The 22,504-nt window shown below is 38.2% G+C and overlaps 1 protein-coding gene across 1 annotated transcript; it reads right to left on the bottom strand.

The window, feature by feature from the left end:
• Nucleotides 1-7,516: 7,516 nt before the first annotated feature.
• LOC134616562 (cathepsin Z) lies at nt 7,517-20,785 on the bottom strand. The gene is made up of 6 exons (XM_063461432.1): nt 20,646-20,785; nt 18,137-18,294; nt 17,807-17,986; nt 13,755-13,905; nt 9,657-9,822; nt 7,517-9,468 (listed from the first exon to the last, which is right to left on the bottom strand). The coding sequence occupies exons 1-6, from the start codon at nt 20,771-20,773 to the stop codon at nt 9,355-9,357; spliced, it is 897 nt and encodes a 298-aa protein (XP_063317502.1). The 5' UTR covers nt 20,774-20,785; the 3' UTR covers nt 7,517-9,354.
• Between the last annotated feature and the right edge of the window lie 1,719 nt (nt 20,786-22,504).

The raw sequence follows: 22,504 nt of genomic DNA, 5'->3' as shown, positions 1-22,504 counted from the left end.
AACTCCATGCTTTCTGTAGTATATAGTATATATTTAGGCTTTCTTAAGGTTCAGAAAGTTTCTAAAACTTAAATTATTCTGGAACTAATTTAAATACCTCTGGATTCAGGCTCCACACTGGGTCAAGCCTTCATGTATATGCCTGTAGTCCAAAGACTGTAGGCTAATTGGTGATAATAAGCTGGCCATAGGAGTACCATACTCTTGAAAAACATTAATGATAAACCAACTTTAACTTATTGTCTTTCAGCTAATCAATTTATCAGAGTATTATTTCATAAACCACCAGCTTACCCTGTGCCATTGAAAACAAAAAGAAAGATGTCACATATGATCATAGAGTACCAGAGGTGGCAAAATAACATCAAACTTATAAAAAATACTCCACTAAAAGTTGAATTACTAAAGCAATCTCTTTACTCAAGTATAAATGTATAAAGTACAGACTCTTAAACGTACTCAATAAGAAAATAAAAAGTAGCTCCTTTAAGGACAATATTCATGCAAAGGTAACTAAACATTGATATTAATAACATAATATAATAGTACTGTATTAATAAAATAATAAAACAATTTTAGTACACGAGAATACAAATGTTATTCCAATTTAAAGTCTAATTCTCACTTTGAATCTATTATGTAAGACATGTGGATTTACAAAATCCACAAAAAAAACAAAAAACAAAAACAAAAACAATGGGCTGGGAGGTCAGTTCCTTCATCATAATACAGGAACTGACCCCCCAGCCCATTGTTCCTTCAGTGGTGCTGGTTTCAGTCATTATGCAAATGTACTGTTTATAAGATTGAGGAAACCTGCAGTCAGCTGAGGCTGAAGAAGTCACTTGGATGAGTGACGAAACGTTTCTCCCACTGAAAACACTACGTCCAGATGAACAGAATCAACTTTTGGAGAATAGAAGCACAGATATTAACATTTCAACCACACACAGCATCCACAAAGGTAAATGCATTATTAATAACACAAGTTAGCATTCATGTATTAATAATAATGAAGGAGTAGGTCTACATTTTTGATAATTTTCAGCCCTGCCATCAATTGGTGACCTGTCCAAGGTGTGCCTGCCTTCAGTTTCTCCTCTGCTGTGGGGTCAACACCTAGTTTGGTTTCAGTAGAGACATCATTTGTAGTCATCTACTTTTACGATTGGGATTAAAACTTTAAATCTGATAGTCAGGAATTCTTTCCTTTATTTTGTAGCTCCAGTCATGTTTTAGTTTTTTTTTTTTAACTTGTCATTGCTTATTAGTAGTGTAAGAAAAATATCAAAATTTCACATGAAACCACCCAAAATTACAGGACATCAATGATTTTTATCAGTATGTGAGGCTTAACTGAGGTTAACTGATCAAATGCATCAATCAGATTATTAATTAAAAGCGATTTTCTTAAATATGAAAACACTCTGGACTGAAGACTTTAGTTGAGGTTTTTCCATTCTGTATTAATTTATTATTAACTTCCGTGAAAGTATTTTTTGGTAGGATAAAGCAACATTTTGCATTTACACCAAGGCAAGCTGGCACAGCCAGCGATGGGAGAGGGAGCTGATACTGAGATGGAGTTAAAGTAGCCAAACTGCATAAAACTAATACAGCGTTAATGAAAGTCTCGCAGTCAAATTGTTTGGCAAGGATGGCATCAGAGAAATGTATCAAATATCAAAAAATAATTCTACTCCTACGACACTGCAGCCTGCTTCTATTAATATTAACGTGCACATTGTAACTATCCAGTGCGGCTGTGCTTTATGAGTTTGTGCTGTTTTTAATGAAAATTTAAAGCGCTGGCTTGTCCTTTTATTTTGAAAATACTAGTAATTTCCTACAGTTTTCTTCTTCCTACCAACTGCGATCTTGACTAATGTGTATTCATAAGAGAGAGAGAGAGAGAGAGAGAGAGACATATGAACAAAAAGTAATTTAAAAAACAGAGACCTCCATCTGGAAACAATAAAACTATTGAGCTGATAAATTCTAGTCTGATCTGTGATCAGTAAAGCTTGACATACAGATAAATGGAAAGGAGCCAACTACTATGGGACAAATGAGATTAAGTGATTATGTGCAGAAATCTAATCAGCAGGAGACTGCTTATGTGTGCAGCTCCAGGTCAACCCTGAAACTCGAAGCAGCGAGGAGTTTATTTCACACAGGAAAAAGCTCCAACAAAGCTGCTCCAGTTACGGCGCCGAACTGCATTTACCTGCTCAACTAGTTGGTTTGGAGGAGCCGTGTGCCACTGCTCACACGTACAATGAAAAGGATTTACACCCTTCACTTCCCCCATTCTGTCTTGACCCTCCAGCATACATTCAGCGCAAGATCTGACTTGTGAGGGAGCGGTGAGGAAGTGGAGCAAAGGCAAACTGAGTAATGATAGTGTGACTCAAAGGAAGTCCTTCTCAGTTTTCAGACTTGTGATTGGTTTGTGATGGTGAATGAGTATTTTTGTCTCTAGACACCAACTGGGTGGGGACTCCAAACTCTGCTCCCCTCCAGATGTGCAGCTTCTGGAGAGTATCTCAAACCGCTCTCAAGTTGCACAGCTTTGTTTAAATTCTCAGGGTTGGTAAATCAGTCTTGTGTCTTACTCATCTCAGTCTCAAGGAGAAAGTATTGAATTCACTCTTCTTGCTATTCACACAGCCAGGGCCATACCTACCACTGGCTGGTGTTTCAAATATCATGTGTAGCTGTGAAACAGAGTAAAAAGCCTTATTTTCAGAGTAATGCAACATCACTGGAGCTCTCCTTTAGCGTTTTCCACTCAATATAGGTGCCCCACTCCTTAAAATAGTCAGATACAAATACAAATACACATAAGAACAAAATCTGATACATTTCATATCATTTACCCCAATATTTAGTTGATCATAGAGCGAAAACAACAGAAAAGTCATGTGATGCTAAAAGAACAACCTGCCAAACTGTCTTTTTCATCAAGTGAATTTGTCAACAGGCTGGTAAAACGATGATAAAAAGAGAAAGCTAGTATGGGCAAATACCTCAGCAGTTTCCAAATTAATTTTTTTGATGTAAAAACTGCAAAGAATTTGAAGCTTTACGTCCTCTCCAGCGCCTCGGGCACTGCCGCATTAAAAATAGACACGATTATATAGTGGAAATGTCGGCACTGACTCAACACTCTAAAAAATCCTCCAGTGAATAATTCCTCGCTTCAACCACAATTTTAAAATTCTACCATGAAGATGCAAACTTTTATATATTAAAAAACAACAAGCCAGAGACACCAACACCTGCTCATTTAACGTGGCAACCACGTCATGATGCGGAAAACTATCCTTTGGTCTCAGAAACAAAAGCTGAAATCCTTTTATGACAGTCATCTGGATGTGAAGCAAAGGGACTGTCCAGCTTTATATGAGCACATAATCAAAAAAGTCAGAATCTGTGAGAATTATAATGGAGTATTAGTTAACACGCTATGGGTATTAATGCTTAATGATATATGCTTCCATCTTAACAAAGTCTTTTTTTGAGAAAGTGCAATGCCAAATGACCTTATGCACACATTTCAACAGCTGCCAAACACTCACAACAAATTATACAACTATAATATACTACATTATATACCATCTTTGTATTATTACAGTTAAAAGTGCACATTCATAAATCCAAATGGGTGGAGATTCAAAGTTAATAAATCAGATTTATTAAAAAAAATGAACGGTTTAAAGGAAAAAATGATTTACAGAATATTTCTATCTTAATATAAATGAACAGTAGTGTGTGTTATTGTTGGGATTTTACTATCACTGTATAAATAAACTGCATATTTTTGATGTATTACTGTTTCTTCAATTGCAATTTTTGAATTTTGTGTGGCCTTGCATTTAACTGATATGTACAATTATAATCTTAGGAAGTATAATTAAACAATTAACTGGTTATATTTACCAGATTTTTACAATCTGGCTGCAGCTTTGTGAAAGAAGGGGTATTTTTACTTTCACCCTTTTTAAGAAGCAGTTACTGCCAGTTATGCGTGCCACAAATTTAACCTCTTATTTGTCTCCCAGCAAGAAAATAGTGAAGTGGATACTCAGCACGTGCTATGATAGTGCTGTCAGGGAACTGATTTCCTAGAGGTTGCGAAACCGCTCAAGAATTCTCTGAAAGTCTTCTGAGGACACGGCCTCAGTGTTCCTGTTGTTTGTATCAAATCTTGACTGGAATGAAAGTGGGAAGATGAAAAGTTGGTATTTGGTTCCTCTAAAAGATGAGAAGATCAACTGTGTGGATTTGTTGGTATTAGTGACTATTAAAGTTACCTGCTTACCTTTTTTGTTTTGTAAGTGTACTCCATGACATTTTATCTAAGTAAGGTTCTTGGCTACATTTAGCTAATAAAATACCATTTTAAAGGTATTTGCCTTCAGTCTGAATAAAGGCTCAGGCAGCAACCATTCAGTCTATTATAGTAACAAAAGTACACCACTCAGTCTAACTTCTAACCTTTTGCTTTTCTGTAATTCACAGCCAGGGTCTTAGACGACAGGGTCATTTCCACAGAAGACTTTATGAGGATTTTGTGGGTTTAGCAACCTTGAATGAGTTTAAATTCTACCTACTAACCTGCACAGTTTTGGGCGGACATCGGTCTCTTCACTCAGCTTTAAAGCATCATCTAAACTTTAGGTCAGAATGTTTGTTTCTTGTTAATCGCTTAGAGTTGTTTATCCCTCTGAGAGGGGTGAATAACAAGGTAATACTCGATTCGATTAAATGATAATCATACAGGGCCAGTCATGGGTTTAGGCTTCATTTGAGCACTGTGGGCTTCGTTAAGCAGAACTTCGCTTGTTTTACATGTGAAAGTATAACAAGCTGCTATTCTCTCTGATATCAGGCTGCTGTTGCATATTTTATTTGAGGAAGCAACCTCAATAAATGTGGATGTTCTACCTGTTCACAACAATGATGTGTTGATTTATAAACCTACTACCTTAAAGGACATTTCAGCATGATTTCAGTTCACGTTAAGAGTTTTTTTTTTAATGTTCTCATCGTGTTATGAATTTTAACTTTTAACTAAAAACAAGGAGGACAGGTAACATTATCATGAGATTATTTATCAAAATAGCAACCACACCTAAAATTCAGAGAAAAACAGAGTCTCACAACTTAATTGGCTGTCAGACTTTTGGAGAAAATGCTTCAAAAATAATTGGACCTCCTCCTTCTTTTTCCCCTTCTGGCTCCTCCATGGTTATCAACCTACCAGCGTCAGCATAACATCAGAGGAGATGCTGCGCTTTGTGCGCGCAATGTGTGTGAGTACGTGTGTCTGTGTGATACGTGGGGAACTAAATTTACCACAAAAAAGAGGGTGTGCGAACATAAACAGGTTCTAGATATATCCTCTCCTGGGAGCCAGGTTTATGTTGCCAGTTCACAACATCTCAAAGACAAAGTAGCTACAATACAGTATTTGAGAGAGAATCAAAACAATTCCTCTCACACAAGCAAGCATTTGGTGATAGTGGGGAGGAAGAACTCCCTTACAACAGGAAGAGCTCCCCAGTAGAATTGGGCTTAGGAAGAAAACTGGTTTGGAGATGAGATGAAAAAGAAGCGATAGAAGAGGAGCACCCGCAATTATCAAACAGGAAAAAAAAACTGCATAAGAAAGAAGACAAAAAGTTAATCATATGCGCTTTACTATGATTACTACGATTCAGGAGGTTCATGCATAGACAGTATAAAAGATGGATGTCGTTTCCAGGTTTGAAACCTGCATTTTTTTTTAGCAGGGGGGCAGCATCAGCTCAAAAATGTCCAGTTTTATAGAAATTTATAGGGAAAGGGCTCTCAGCTGCCTCACTCTGTGACCTCAGTAAACACTTCACAGGTAAGTTTACAGCATCAGTCTTTAGTTTGAGGTCACTTAAATAGTAAAAGATGAGCTTCACAAAGTTCACTTCTCCCTAGTCTCATCCACTTTCAACACATCAAGATAATGCTCAGCTTGAGGCTTCTTAACACGGTCTCACTAAGCAGTGGGTGGCATGAAGGTGCTTGCATCAATCTTTTAAGCTGTCTGTGGATCCATGAGATATTGTAGAGAAAACAAAACCGTCAAATCTATTCAGCAGAGGTTGAGCTATCCTGACTTATATTCTCTGGACTGCTCACTAGTAACAGATGAAATCAGCAAGTTATTTTTAAAAACTGGACACTTTCCTCCAGACTTCCAGAGAACATTATAAAACTGTGCTAACAGGCTGAGCTCAGCGGAGGTCCTCTTTTACCATCCTTATTATTGTTAAGCCTGTATACTGGGTGTCAGCCCAGTGCTATATTTATTGGGAAAATAAACAAGTTTAAAAATGTCAAAACCCCTGAAATCAAAATACTGTGTTTCTAAATACATTTGTGCTTTGGAATCAACACAGGGGCTTTTCATTCCCAGGACAAAAAATTCATTGTTTTAACACCCTAACTAAATGGCTCTATTAATTAATTTAGCATTTAATTTACATTTCTTTTTGTCTGGCACTTGCTGAATTTAAAGACGCTGAGTTCAAGCCTCTGCGAAGGACCTAGAAAACATCCTGTTGTTGTTTTTGTAGAAATCCAAGTTGTTAAAAACCCCCTAAATCCCCCCAAAACAGAGAACAATAATGGTAATGGCCCCATTTACTTCACAGACCTGCACTAAAACACACCCGCCATTAGCTTAACAAATGAAGGCAGCAAGGACAATTTCCATGTGAATCACATTCACGTGGAAAATAAAAAGTGACACAATTGCTCAACAGGATGCAGTTACAGTACTGTGACCAATCAGATTTGATTCATGTTAGTCTGGCTGGTCAGGCTCCAGACACTAATTAGAAGCCATTTATGCAGATGTTAGGTGGTGTATCAGAGGAAAAAATGTAATTGTAAACTAACCTCTCCACAGACCTGCCAATTCAGCTTCACTAAAAGTGAATTTAAATGCGAGTGACTCACCTCGCCTGCTGTTTGAGGGAATAAATAATTTCCTTAGAAATGTATGATAATGTTTCTAAAGTGTAAAAAAAAAAAAACAGCATCTTTTTGCAGACTGAGATGTTTCAAGCTGACTTCAGGAGAAGGTCATCTGTCCAGGATAAAACTATTCAATTTATTTAATTGAAAAGGTCTGAATGCGGTTAAGCACAAAGGTCACGATATGCAAACTGTACCACATATCGACTTAAATGTCTACAGTGAAAAGGTTTTACATTAAGCTTTCTCTAAAATGTGAAAAACGAATGAATAAAAGGAACAATAATGAGCTGAGTTAGATTAAAAGACTGATAGCATTGCCATGGTAACAAAATCCAACAACCAGTACATGTAAAGCTCACAGATTAAAAAGACACACACACACACACATATATATTGTAATGTAAGTACTCTACAATATTACAATGCCAGCTCGCAGAAAGGTAGGAAACTGTGTAACATGTTAATAAAAACAGAATGCAAATCTCCTAAACCCACGTTTTATTCATAATAGAACATGGAAAACAGGTCAAATGTTTAAACACAGTCATTTTACAATTTCATGAAAAATGTTGGATCATTTTGAAACTGATCACAGAATCAATGTTTGGGTCAGGACAGCAAAAGGCTGGAAAAGTAAGTGGCACTAAACAGAAACAGCTGACTGAACATTTTGCAGCTAGCAGGTCAGTAACATGATCGGGTGTAAAAAGGTTATCTTAGTGAGGCGGTGTTTCTCAGAAGTAAAGATGGGCAGAGGTTCACCAATCTGCAAAAATCTACCGTCGCAGAATAATGTTCCTCAACGTAAACTTGCAAAGACTTTGAATATCTATCATTAACAGTGCATAATATCAACAAATGATTCAGAGCATCTGGAGAAACCATCATGAGAACCACATGTGAACATGTGAAAACTGCCATGTTCACTGAATCAAAGCTTTTTTTTAAAAAGTGGACTGAGACAAAGTGGAAAACTGTTCTGTGGTCAGATGGATCAACTATTAGCAAGCACATTGTCATCAGTGGGGAGGAAGAGCCTCCTTTCAACAGGAAGTGATCTCCAGCAGAAGCACGCTCAGTTTAGGGCAGCTTGGTGGCTCTATCAGGAGTGAAAGGAGGGGAGCTCCTTAAAGTAACACCAAAAGTTACACATTTAAATCACACGTTGATCCTGCTCATGTCATAATGTAGCTCAGCAGTGTGTATAGTCCCCATGATCCTGTATGCTAACATCTGGGCATGCTCCTGATGCAGGTGGATGCTGTTTTGAAGGATCTCCTCCCAAACCTGGATCAGTGAACTTCTGGACAGTCTGTGGTGCTATTTGGTTGCATCAGATGTATAGATACCTAACATCCCAGAGGTTCTCAACTGGATTTAGGTCTGGGGAAGGCGAGAGCCAGTCAACGGCATCAGTGCCTTTATCCGAGATCTGCATACTCTGACATTTTACAATTTTGTTTAGTTTTCCTATGCTATTATCAGCTCATTTGGGCATTTTAACAAGTAGACCACAAATTTGGTTCTATAAGAAAGAGTCCATCTTTAACTTTGAACTTTCTCCCAATCCCCTCACAATTTAAATATGTTTGAGGAGGTCCAAAGCAATTAGCGATGACCACTTTACCACTCAGATTTTTGGCCCATTTATTTGCAAAGATCTGTGAATCTTTGATTAAACAGCTTAAATAAAATGTGCCAATGTTTAATGATACACTTTGTAATTTTTTTAATGGAAACATGTTTAAGAGATTTTTCTCTAAGAGGGAAGCTTAGGGGTTAATAAGTGATTCCTTTATATGTTTTTAGCTCTATCTAAACCATCGACAAATATCTTGTTGCTACAGACCGTGTCTGAGCTTGATCCTCAGACAACCTGTAAAGGCTGAAAATCCTAAATGGAAGGACTTTCTTTAAGCTGGTAGTGCTGATGACAGATAAGAGCTCAAAATACGTTCTTCCTGCTCTTAAATAAACACTAAGAAGTATACTTAGTGAGAGCTGGTATTGTCTGTACATGTTTAAGATTCTGAGCTGAGTGCACTGCGACTTTGTATTACTGTTTATTTTACGCAGAAACCAAAGTGCATAAATAACATGTCGTGATTGAGGTTTTTTACAGGGAGATGTGTACCAAACAATTTCTTGGATTGAACTAGCTTCAGGACATTACTACTCTCAGCCAAGAAGCACTTTCAAAAAATAAACCCACATTAAACAGCAAATTGTTGTTTGCACATGTTGATTTTAGTGCACAGAAGGAAAGCGTTTCCTAAATTTTCCAAACTATCCACAGTTATTTCAGTAAGATTGATCACCTTAATTAAGCACCTATGTTACAATAGGGTCTCCATATGCACAGTTTTTCTCAATACCCAGGTTGAACCAGTTGCCTTTTCCTCCTTTAAATGCACTGGTGACAATTCTCGCCCAGCCGTGTTCTCCCTAAAAGGAAGAAAACAAAACAGTATTATTTACTCTGACTGCAAGTCTGAGAAATTAAAAAGTCTTAAAAAAACAAACAAACATTTTCTGCTTCAGCTCAGCCAAAACAAAATTAATAAGAACTTGTGAATTTAGTTTACAGAGCTCATTAAGCTTGGAGTAAGCACAGGCTGTCGTGAAATACCAACCCAGAACTCTCCCCAGGAGTTCCTGACGATCCAGTACTCGATCCCATCTTCGCCCACGCCCCACCCAGCCACAGACACGATGTGATTTGGCAGAGAGAGAGGATGAAACTCGGAGAAAATCCCTCCGGAGTATCGCTCCAGGCCTTCAGTCGCCATCAATGCACAGCTGAAAGACAAGAATTCATGCCTTTTATGTTGCCATTTTCTTTCATTACTGAAATGTAATGCTAAATCTTAGATGGAACCGTTACGTGGGCTCAAATTACGGTCATTTTTAGCTATGCGTCGGCTTTTAAAGCGGGCTCAAAATTTGTACTTGCATCTTAAGTGTGTATTATGCATTGTGAGAACTTTAAGTGCAAAGTTTTGCTCGCAGTCTTCTGCTTTGAATCTGCAGTCAGATGTTAATAAATACAGTTTTTCTCAATGGACCTTTGTGCAACTTTCCTTGCATAGATATTATTACATCCTTTGACACATTAAAAGTGAGACATTATGCTTATTTTCAGCTCCATATTTTTCCTTGTTGCAGCTCCTCAGGTCATGCACTCTTTGAAATAAACACTTTTTGTGGCCTTTGAGTTTTGGATTTTTGTTTTAATTTCATTTCATTTGTTGTCATCTTGACCTTCAGCTCTTGGATTTTTGAATTTTAGCTCCTGTCTGGATTTCACTGCTTTTCTAGTTTTGACTCTCGTGTGTGTGTGTGTGAGCTTTTGGGTTCTTGTTTCGACTTTTTTCTGATACTACTGTATTTCAGTTCTTCCCCTTATTTTATTCTTATTCTGTGTTCCTCTAGTTTTATTTATGTGCTGTGCTTTCTGTGTATCCCTGACTTCGTGTTTATTGGCTATCATTCATGTCTGGTTGTTCATTGTCTTCGATTATTTCCTGTTTTCCTGTGAAGTCTAGTTTTCTGTGGTGTATAGTTTTACTTCATGCCTTTTCTCTCCTTTGTGATGGTCTACTCTGCTCCGGTTACTTTCACCTGCAGTTGATTGGGCTTTATTTACTAATATGTGTTTGGGAACGTTCTCAGCCTGTGCAAAAAAATCAAGAGTGTATGCAAAATTACAGCTGGATTAGTAAAACATGCACACTGACATATTTTGTTGTTAACACCATGCATTCATTTTCAAATATAAATATAAATATATATAAATGTATATTTGCATATATTGACATTAATGTATATTTGCATATATAAAATTTAACTCGTCTTCTTCTACTTTTAGTTGCTGATTTGTAAGTTAAGTTTAAGTTATTCACTAAAATTTGAATCACACTGTATCTAATTTAGACATTACACATGAGTCTTAATTTAACTGATTTATAATTTCCTTCTTTGTTTTCTTATGGTTTCTGGAAAGCACTTTGTAAAGCTGGTTTTGAAAAGTGCTAAACTTAATTGTTATTATATGAAAGATTTGCTTCCACTTGTCTGTATAGAGAAACATGTTTACCTCTAGGTGAAGCAGAGAAAATGTTGGTGATGTCAGAGCATATCCTGCACTGCTAAAGCAAGAAAGCAGGAAAAAGCCTGAGTAATAGTGTCTGAGTAGTTAGAAATGGCACAGCTTTCCAAAATGTTTCCACCAGAGTTATGACACTATAAAAAAAATGCGAGGACTGTCCGAAATAACGGACGTTGACAATATCATCTATATTCTCCAGAATTCTCTGGAATATGTGGGACAGTGCCAAGAAATTAGACTGTATTTTGGGGCTTACTGTGTTTAACTGTATATAATAATAAGCAATTATTTAAATAACTAAATAATGACCAAAAAATTGTAGTATTCAATTCAAATTATAGACATGTGCTACATTTTATAAAACAGCCAGGCCTTCATCACTTATTCATTTGCTTGGTCAGAGGGACTTTTAAATTTGCTCACGGAGTACGAACAAATTCAGGCCCTAAAATATTAATGACTAGCATCCGCACACTTTACACACTGTGTGAATAAGGCACAATGTTTCCTCCTGCGTGCTGCACACACCTGTGTGCTATTGTTCAGTTATTTCTGTGCGTATATACTGTATAGACACTTAATGGACACTTAATTAGGTACACTTTGCGAGTGCTGGCTTCGATCCCCTTTTGCCTTCAGGACTGCTTTAATTCTCTGAGGCACAGATTCAACAACATTTCTCAGTGATTTTGGTTCATATTGACGTAATAGCATCACACTGTTATTGCAGATTTGTTGGCTCCACATTCATTGCATAATCTCTTCTGGGATTAATAAAGTATTCTGATTCTGATGATGCGACTCTCTCTTTCCACCACATCCCAAATGTGCTCTTTTGCATTGAGATCTGGTGACTGTGGAGATCATTTGAATACAAATGTTACGTCATGTTCAAGAAACCAGTTTGAGATGATTTCAGCTTTGTGACATGGCTTGTTATCATGCTGGACACAGTCATCTTCAGTGTTTCTAAATACCACAGCCTTCAGCAGGTCATCTTGACCATGTCAGTGTCCCTAAATGGATTGAGCAGCTGCCATGGGATTGGCTGCTTAGATATTGATGCCTAAAGTAATCCTACTGTTGAATCCTCAGTTGATCTGTATATTCTAGTTTTTAAAATTTTTGCTTCAGTTTGACTTTTTCCCCCCAATGTTCCAACATGTCCTGTTCCTTTGGGTTGTGTCCATATCACCACTCACAACAGTAATAAGCACATTCATAATTTTAACAGTATATGCTTGACATTAAAATAAAGAAAGGCATAATAAGTCTCCTTTAATTAACTTGAAATTCTCTTGCAATGTTTTCACAGTTTTCCCAGCCCCTGTAGTTTAATCATTTGAGCCTTTTCATCATACGTAGATCCAACTGCGCCTGTGATTCAAGTACCAATCACCCTGCTGTCTTAATGGACAGGCGCCCAGTCTGGATGACCATTTAGCAAACGCACCTTGTTGCTGTCACCTTATTTAAATGCAGTATAGATGCTACTCAGTGCTTTTAATATGAGCAGTCTGCCTCTTGGATCACAGTTGTAAGCCAGTACTTTTAATTTGAAATTAATTTAACAGCCTTAAGCAAGTACTGTTTGTTCTGAGGCACTTGTTCTGGTTCCTGGAAACTTTGCCAGGCGTCGCTTACCCCGCTGCTCACTCACACCCCCACAGTTAGTTAAGTTATTCTGTTAAGACACAGGGTACTATTTGGATGGGGAGCACAGTTCGTTAGCTGTTAGCAGCAGTCAGCAGAGATACTCAGACCTCCCTCTCTCCAGTCATAGCCTCCAGCTCATTCAGGGGAGACATAATCTCTCCAAATTATGCCTCAAGATCTCCTCCCAGTCCTGCTGTGACACCTGAACCAGAAGATATCCTAGCTAGATTCCCATGTTAGATTATTTGATGACTCTAAACTAAGTCCTGTACGTCTATATGAATGGGTAAATGGGTAAAAGACCTGTATGAATCCATTTACATATTAACTTGTTACTGTAACCATTTTGCTGGTTAATAAATACCTTTACTGAACTCCACACTCTTTGCCTTAGCTGAGCAGCTGACAGTGATATACACCTACATGCCCAAAATCTTGTTTTAATTTTATTAAGGCTCTTAGGTATCAACTATTTTAAAAAAACGTTGAATAATTCTTATCTGCAGATATTACAACAGCACAATGGAAACTCTTAAAGACCCTGTTAATACTGCATGAATTAATTTAAAGATAATGTAAAGCTGTCAGAGCCAAACCTTCACTAAAAGACTAACAGCTGATGTAAGATGTAAACTCTAAAGGGACACAAAACACTCAGCTGAGTTTATCAAAGTGGATTCAAGGTGAAATTTAATATACTGTGTATATACATACAGGTCTGATTTTTTTCAATACTTAATGGAATTCAATTTGACTTTAAGATTTCTCTGAGTGGAAAAAAGAATGACACTCGTTGCTGTTATCTTTCTCCAAGGTTTTAAGAATCATTAAATATTCATTCACTGAAAAAAAAACTTCCCTAAAAGAACAGCTTCTCCGTGAAAATCTCAGGCAGTGTATCCTCCCTCACACAGGAGAAGTAGGTGGATGAAAAGTGAGAAATGACTTCGAGGATGACTTACTCTACCTGATGGGTCCGCCGGTGAAAATTTCAGCTTTCATCTCATCTCTCCCAGAAACTTCTCCGTAGTCTCCGACTTTCCACACGGTGTAGTTCTTCACAACAGCGCACGACTCAAAGAAGGAGCACGTGCCGCACTGGTTAAACAGCTCGCACTCTACAACAAATGAAGAAGATGATTTAAAGTTCAGTGAGTGCTCAGTTTGCTCCTGATTCAACTGCTTGTTAATGCTACTGTCTAATCAGCCAGTCACATAGCAGCAACTCAATGCATTTAGGCGTGTAGACATGGTCAAAATGACCTGCTAAAAGCCAACCTGAGCATTAGAAAGGTGATTTAAGTGACTCTGAATGTGGCGTGGCTGTCGATGCCAGACTGCTGATCTCTAATTTTACTAAGTTGAGAATTATGTCAGTTACATTTTTCCTCAAAACAGCGAACATGTCAAGACTTACCATGTTAAAACTAGTAATTTAAAATATGCTAGGACTTCACTAGAATTACATCTCAAAACTAGACAGATAACTACTCTAAAGGCCCAGAATTGTGGACACCAAGCTGTTGCATTCATATATGAAAGCTGAATATCTCCTTACAATAATCTGCTGCTTTAATCGCCTCCACTCTCTCTCTCTCCATATTTTGGAGTCTGGTTGTAGAGATTTTTCAGCTACAAGAGCATCAGTAAGATCGGCCACGCACAGTATGCTGGCAGTAAGAATTGGCTCCCAGTCCGTATTACAGTGAAGAGCCCATCTCGCTTTCTTCATCACTGATTGCTTTCCCTCTTTGTCACTTCTTGTCTTCCCGACCGAGTTCACCTGATCGTGCCGTCTGCTCCCCGGCATGTGGCAGCAGTTCCAGAAAGAGGAGTTTATGCTTCTTTTTCACAGGAACTTTACTTATCCTCATCACTTTATGATGGAAAACTGAAACTAACATCACTTGTTGAGATGTAACCTTGCTTTTGCTGTTTCGCAGCGCTGTTTAAAATCTCTATTACAATACCGCCACTAAAAAAATAGTGCACTGAAACTGTATACTACATCCACTGACTGAGAACACGGCGAACTGTGGCCTGTCTATGTATTATCATAAGGAGTCATTAGACTTTGAGCTAATGTGAATTTCTTTAAGAGTTACTGCTGGTGAGCATAACGCCTCTGAGATGTCTCTCCATGCAGTGGCTGCTCAAGCTGCAGGACTTACTACCAGAATCACATATGTGTCTAACTATAGTATTACAGAGAATGGTCGCAATATCATGGCAGCAATACTCTAAGTAGCTCAATATTTTAAGATGAGCTTTTAACACAATGGGGCTGCTGTTTTAAAAACATTTGTATATCATATCATAGTTGCAGCGTAAAGTAGAATGTGTACAAATACGTGCTTTGGTGAGAAGTAATCCCAAATATGTCCTGTGTGTACAAAGCACAAAAATAGGTACTGAGGTTTCCAAACTCTCAAACATGGGGATGATGTTCTGCTGTGCATTAAGACATAATTGTGAATACTGCTACATAATTATGTGCTGGGTAACGCATCTATGCGGTGTCCAAAATGTACCAGCGGTTTTGGGGGGATGGTACTAGTTTAATGGTTTCATTAATTCTCTGTGTTCCTGAATAAATGCCCAGCATGCCAGTCAACCTTTTCCTCTGAACCGTTTAATTAAGAGGCTTCATCTCAGAGCGCCGTGCAGGCAGGTCAGGACAAGCATTTCTTCAGAGGCACAGGTGTAGCACCATTGTGCTTGAACAACAAAGAGAGAGTGAGATCATTTCAACAGGCCCTTTAAGTACACAGAGGTGGGTCGAAGCTTTGCACTTTTTCATTTGCCTCTTTTTTCCCAGTATTTTTGAACCCTCATAACGTCAAGAATAAAGACAATTTCAGGGCTGACACCTCCCAAAGCAAATATTTAAGCTCTGTTATAAACTGCAACCAAATCAATTTTACACCCAATCCAAACGATCCAAACTCCAAACCATCAATATCATGATATATGTCACAGTCACAGTTTCTGGAGAAAACTACCAAAGCTGAATTCTGGGTAAATTTTCAAAGTCACACTTACAAATCAACACGTGGGATATTTTGTGTCAGTCAGGTAAGCTAGCATGGTCACAGAGAAAAGAATTTACTTTGCTCAAGTACTTGCTTTATTCTGTGGCAGTGTGATGGGTCTCTTATCAACTGCTTCATATTTTGTAGAGCCACCTGCGAGCTAATTTTAGCCCAGCGATGGTGATGAGGCCAGTTGCTGGAGCTCAGAAAGGTTTTCTGCTGGTTTTGCAGTGCAGTATTGAGCTTCTACTTTCTCCATTTGCTCCTGCCTCTGCCTCCTGTTGCTCTGTCTCTGCAGTCACGTTAGCATCACTCTTTACCTCTCAGAGATAGTTATTGTCTTTTGTTACTTTCCGCTTAACTTTGAAGTTTATTTTGGCATGTGTCTTGTTTCAGTTTTACTCTGTTCCTTTGTGATTGTCTGCTCTGCCCTCATCACCTTCACCTGTGTCTAGTCACCACTCATCCCTCTGTGAATGCTGTCAACCCCCTCCTTTGTCAGCACTTCTTCAGTCTGTAGGTTTCTTTTTGTTTTTACAATAGCTTAACAAAGGCTTTTTTATTTATTCACCTGCTTCTGCATCATGAATTTGGAAGCTCCTTTCTAATGTGTTCCTGACAACAGAGAGCATTTAAATTGGACAAAGCCATCACTCAAAGGGGAATTTAACACGTTTGTTCCCAGTCGTGTGGTGGAGACCATTTTATCACTGTCAACTAGCCATGCAAAAAATTCATGACACTCATAATATACAGTAGGCTACAGACCAACATCATGAGGCTTTTCTGGAGGTGGGTCTGGAACCTACGCTCAATCTGGCAGGTTTTAGATATCACCCTGGGTCAACACACCTGAATCAAATGATTAGTTCATTACCAGGTTTCTGGAGAACTTCAAGACATGTTGAGGAGGTCATTTAGTCATTTAAATCAGCTGTGTTGGATCAAGAACACATCTAAAACCTGCAGGACACCGGCCCTCGAGGCCTGGAGTTCGACACCTGTGCTCTACAGCACTCTAGATGTGCAGTGATTGGCACTGCCTCCTGATTTTGACTCCACGAGCCATCTAGTGCAGGGATGTCCAACTCCAGTCCTCAAGAGCTTTTAGATGCATCCTTGTTCCAACACACCTGAATCAAATGAATGGCTTGTTATCAACTTGATGGCATGCTGAAGAGGTAATCCAACCATCTGATTCAGCTGTGTTGGGGTAGGGATGCATCTACAAACTGCAGGACAGTAACTCTCGAAGACTGGAGTTGTACACCTCTGATCTAGGGCCTTTCTGTGTGGCGTGAGTTCTCTCGGGGTACTCTGTCTTCCTCCCACAGTCCTAAGATGTGCTTGTTAGGCTACTTCACGATTGTTAATTAATCTGAGAGTTTGTCAATGTCTGCCTTACCAGACTGACAATCAGTCCATGGCTGCATTAGGCTCTAGCCCAGGGGTGTCGAACTCCAGGCCTCGAGGGCCGGTGTCCTGCAGATTTTAGATATCACCCTGGGTCAACACACCTGAATCAAATGATTAGTTCATTACCAGGTTTCTGGAGAACTTCAAGACATGTTGAGGAGGTCATTTAGTCATTTAAATCAGCTGTGTTGGATCAAGAACACATCTAAAACCTGCAGGACACCGGCCCTCGAGACCTGGAGTTCGACACCTGTGCTCTAGCCCCACCCCCGCAACCCTGAATTTAATAAGTTGATCAGATCTAGCTGACTTTGTGTGAAAGGTGGGTTATGACCAGGTTAGATTGCCAGTCTATCACAGCATAACACAGAGAGACAGAAAACTGCAGCCTGACACACCTAAAGTGTAATTTACAATCAGACCTCAGCAGTTAATGCAATAATAGATTACTTTTTAATGCCAGTAATCTTAAGTAACACTATCCAATTCTGATTGGAGTCAATATAAGGAAATATAGCCTTTGATGAAAAAAACAAACAAACAAACAAAATATAACTCAGTATTTCTTTACTTTGGTTTTTGGCTTGGTAGTTGTTGCAGGTTTCATCAGGAATGCCTCTTTCGTGCGCGTAGGCGTAGACTCTCAGGTGATCGCCTCCATAACAGGAACCTGCCCTCCCGCAGTCTATCACGTTCTGCACGGAGAGGTACGCCGATGGCCACGCTCCTCCACGCTTGACGTTGATGCGGTCTTAGACAAAAAGAACGACACACATTAGCAGGAGCCGGTGGATGCTTCTCCACATACCACTAAATTTAGTCATTTTCAATTCACATGACAATATGCCCTCTAGCCATATCTCTATTATAGTTTTCTCCATCCCGCTGTTGTCATGGTTACCAGCTAGTGCACTGGTGGCGCCCATGGCCCAGCAGGAGCCACAGTACTGGGGGATGTGTTGGTTCCTTGTGACGCTCACATAATTCTTCCCATCGATGTTCCTCCAGTCCCATGACGGAGGAAGCTTCAACACCTCTACATGCGGCCGGGCCTGCGTCCTAAACAAAGGGGAGTGATGAGCAGCTGTAATTATTGTTATTAAAGCGAGCACAGATGTTTTCACTTGTCTGACTAATATCATCCCCTCTCGGGAGTGTGTGGGTAGTGTAACTACTGTGACTGACTGGCATTTCCTGTGGGTGCTAATAGCCCGACAGGACATTTGCATGTCTGTACGGTGATATCTGTCCCTGCTGAGCACGAAGTTCAGCAACCATGTTATCTCACTTTAGATGATTTTGCACCAGTTGTCAAATTTAGTGCAATTACAGATAATCACACATGGCTTTTTATTAATTTAATGGGATTTTCTTGTTTTTTGACCAAAAAAATGTTAGTTTGCATATCAAGAAATGTATTCGAACTCTCAATGATACTTCTCAGTTTGCGATGTTGTGGATTTTTTTTTAACAAGCCCTGCTGACTGTTTAATGGAGAACTTAATGGAAATGGGTATCTTACTGCTACTTTGTTCATTATAATAAAGCCTGTGGTGAAAAGTACTAAAGCGCAGTTTTAAGGTGCAATTTTAACTGTTTATACTGGCAAAGGAAGTATTGTACATCTCCTATTACGTCTCAAATTAAACCTTGACATAATACTCTAATAAAACAAGAAAATGGTAAAGAGTAAACGTTCTATTCATTTTCGCTTGCACACTCACTAAAAATTTCTTCCTCAGTCTTTTTTTGTGTGCTTCTGTTTTTTTAATAACTATGTGAAGTTAATTAAGTTCCCATTTTTTCCATGTAATGACACACAAATTTGTTGTCACTTTATCTAATATAGATGAATGAAGCTCCACATTTATCAGCTACAGCAGTAAAGTAAATCTCTAAATGATGCAACAACATTGTAAGAAATGTCTCATAAAATTTCCAATCAGAAGATTTAAATTCTTCTTCTTCTGCTGCTGTCTTTAGGAGTCAGCACAGCAGATCACCTGCCTCTGTCTCACCCTATCTGTAACACCCTCCTCTGTCGCACCAACCCTCTGTATGTCCTCTTTCACTACATTCATGAATCTTCTCTGCGGTCTTCTTTTCCACCTGCCTGGCAGATCCCTTTTCAACGTCCTTTAAACAATTCATTCCTCTTCTGCAAACGTTCAAACCATCTCAGCCTTGTACTCATGTCTAATCCTGCCCATTCTGGTCACTCACAGTGAAACTCTTAACATCTTCCAGTCCTCCACCTCGAGATTTTTTGACAGTGACATGTGAAGCGTGTATGTATTTTAAATTAAAAATTAAACACATGCAATCTGTGTAGATTACAGGTCTCGGACTGATCATGTGAGGACCAAACAGGACTTAGTTACACTTTCCCATCTCCCTCATTAGGTAAAGATTGTTTCATCGTCTTGTAATAGTCACTATTCTTTGCATATGTGTGTATTCCCTTTTTCTGCTGTAACAACTCTTCAAACCTTGAGCCTTTGTTCACCTGCTGTTCTGCATATTTGTTTCCGCAGTGATGAATCCTTAGATCATCTTTTTGAGGTTTCTTGTGAGCGTATGTTGAGTTAACCAGACACTGGTGGCCCAGTTTTAATTTCTGTGTATTTTGGTAATAAAAATACACAGAAACTGGAACACCGGCCACCCCTGTTATGATTTATGATTTAACTACATTTAACTACAAATAGTTTTATATTTTCTAATTAGCTTTTTTATGACTGGGTTCAGAGTGTTTGTTTCAGTGTTGCAGTCTTTATTATATGGAGTGTATTTGTTAGAAGAATAAATCCATAATAGGAACCACAACACTTTGTGGAAGCAGTCATTCAGACATCCCAGCTCTCGACACATTCACAGAAGCCTCATCAGACAGGTTGTGCTGATAAATCCAACCAAATGAACAAAAACTACTAAAACATTTCCACCCAAAAAACTATATTTAAAATGTTATGTTAGTTACTCCTATTTCTACTTCAGTGACTAAAGTGTTTTTTTTAACATATACCTTTTAGTGTAGCTTTAGTGATAATATTGCTATATCTAAATATACAAGCTTATTTTCAAGGAAAACCCTAGTACTGTACACGTAAAACAATACACGTCATTGGGAGAAAACATATTTTTGAGATTGCACTAAAGTACTGAAGTACCGAAAACTATCCCGGAACTCACTTTGATACTCATGTTAAAAAGTTTTTATTTAACGAATACGTTAACGTTATACTACTACACTAAGGCGAGTAATTACCATATTATTAAGAGACGCTGCAGCCAACTTTTAGGATAAGATAAGGAAGGCTGCCAGAGTTCCTATTTCTGAGCTAGTTTAGCTCCTCTCTGAGCTCACATGAGTACCTGTGTGACTGCTGGAGGTCAAAATCTTCACCTACCTGACAAAGTCCGGCCTGTGGTCTATGATGGGTTTATAACACGGTTCGTTGAGAAGCCTGGAGGCGCTAAATTGTTGTGAAAATGATGCTAAACAAAACAGCAGACATGCAAAATTTGTAGCCGCCATGTTGGCCCCGCCCCTTTTCTCTGACGCAGTGACGCAATCACAGACAGCCCCTGTCGGCTCGAGAGAGCACTGTTCACTCCCTGTGAACACAACAGATGGAAGGATGTGGACAAGGTGGTCACTGAGAATATATATATATATATATATATATATATATATATATGACGCTGACCCAAGACAAATGCAAAACAGCTAAAATAAAAAAGTGCCAGCCCACCTGAAAAACCACTCCTGTTTTGGGGGTTGTGTCATGGTTGCATTTTAGAAGACATGTATGCGTAATTGACTTTTAACTGTATTGTTATCAGCCAGTTCTTTTCTTAAGACATGTGACAACACACTGAAGCAGGCATTATGTGTGCCTTTAAGTGGATCACTACCTAACAAAAATCACAAATGACTGCTCTCTTTTCAGGCAATAACAATAAACCAACAAGCATTTCTGCAGTGGCATAATTAGCATCATTAAGCTATTATAGGGACCTGTTCTGTTCATTTCAGCACCACTTTTTTATTCTTTGACAGCAAAAAAGTAGCTTGTTTTAACAGTTCAGTACTCTTTTTCAGGTTAAATTGAGCCTTGGCTGCAGTCCTCTTAATCAGTTGTTACCCTCCACGGCTAAATAAAGCACTCTGAATCGTTTGTACAGTTATGTACTGATGAACACAACAATGGACATAAGGGGCTTCTTTCAAAGGAAAAACTCAGGTAAAATGTTATTTTATATATTATGCTTATTATTATTATTATTATTATTATTATTATTATTAATAATAATAATAATAATAATAATAATATATTATGCAATATATTTCTATGCAAAACAAGATAATTTTTAATACACAGCAGTATATTCACATTTGAAACCAGATATTTACATACACTTTATTTTTTTTTTTACTGTTACTGTTAACATCTATTTAGAGTAAACTTTTTTGTTTTAGATAAATAAATATTGAAATATCTTTTGAATTAGTTAAATGTCAGAATAAAGAGAGAGAGAGCTGTCTATTTTAATCACATTCATCAAATTTAGGAGTACATATACACGAAGTTTATTGTGTCTTTAATTAATAAGAAAACTCCAGACGATTCCATTCTGAGCTTAAGAAGCTTCTGATAGGTTAGTACAGTCCATGTGAGTAAATTGGTGGCACACCTGTGGATGCATATAAGGCACCCCCAAAACACAGAGCCTGTTTCTTTGACATAGGAAAATCAAGAGATATCAACCAAAACACCAGGAAAAGAATTGTGGAGCTCCATAAGTGTGGCTCAATTTTGAATACAATTTGGGTCCATTTGCAATTAAGAAATACATACAATTTCTCTCTTTACTCTTAAATTTAACAAATATGTTTTTTATATTTATCAGTCAAAAAAAATAAAAATAAACAGTCTAATTTGAGGTTTTACACTTAAAAAAGTGTTTGTGTTTTTATCTGAAGAGTATGTAAATATCTGGTTTCAACTGTATATTTGATGATGTTGCTTGATTGTCAGCACAAAGAGGGAGAGAGAGGAACAGAGAGGGAGATGGAACAAGAGCCAGGTGAGACAGACATGTTAGTCAAATGGTTGTTTGCCAAAACTCATCAGAACATGTATCTCGTACCTAGTGTATCTTTTTAGGTTTGTTATTTTTCAAATTCTATATTTATTAAGTTATGCAGGCTTGTTTGCACAACAAGGCTAAATAGTTCTATAAACTTTTCTGAATCTAAATAGTG

This window comes from Pelmatolapia mariae, linkage group LG18 (assembly GCF_036321145.2).
Source record: "Pelmatolapia mariae isolate MD_Pm_ZW linkage group LG18, Pm_UMD_F_2, whole genome shotgun sequence".
NCBI classification, from domain to species: domain Eukaryota; kingdom Metazoa; phylum Chordata; class Actinopteri; order Cichliformes; family Cichlidae; genus Pelmatolapia; species Pelmatolapia mariae.
The sequence above is the reverse complement of the archived record's forward strand: the minus strand, read 5'-3'. Positions and strand labels throughout refer to the sequence as shown.

Bases quoted from the DNA above. Each gene is read 5' to 3' on its own strand.
- LOC134616562 (XM_063461432.1), bottom strand. From the start codon at position 20,773: ATGGCGGCTACAAATTTTGCATGTCTGCTGTTTTGTTTAGCATCATTT. The intron at 17,987-18,136 runs GTAACCATGACA...TTTTTGTCTAAG, and splicing joins CGCCACCAGTGCACTAGCTG to ACCGCATCAACGTCAAGCGT. The intron at 13,906-17,806 runs GTAAAGAAATAC...CATTTGTTGTAG, and splicing joins CTACCAAGCCAAAAACCAAA to AGTGCGAGCTGTTTAACCAG.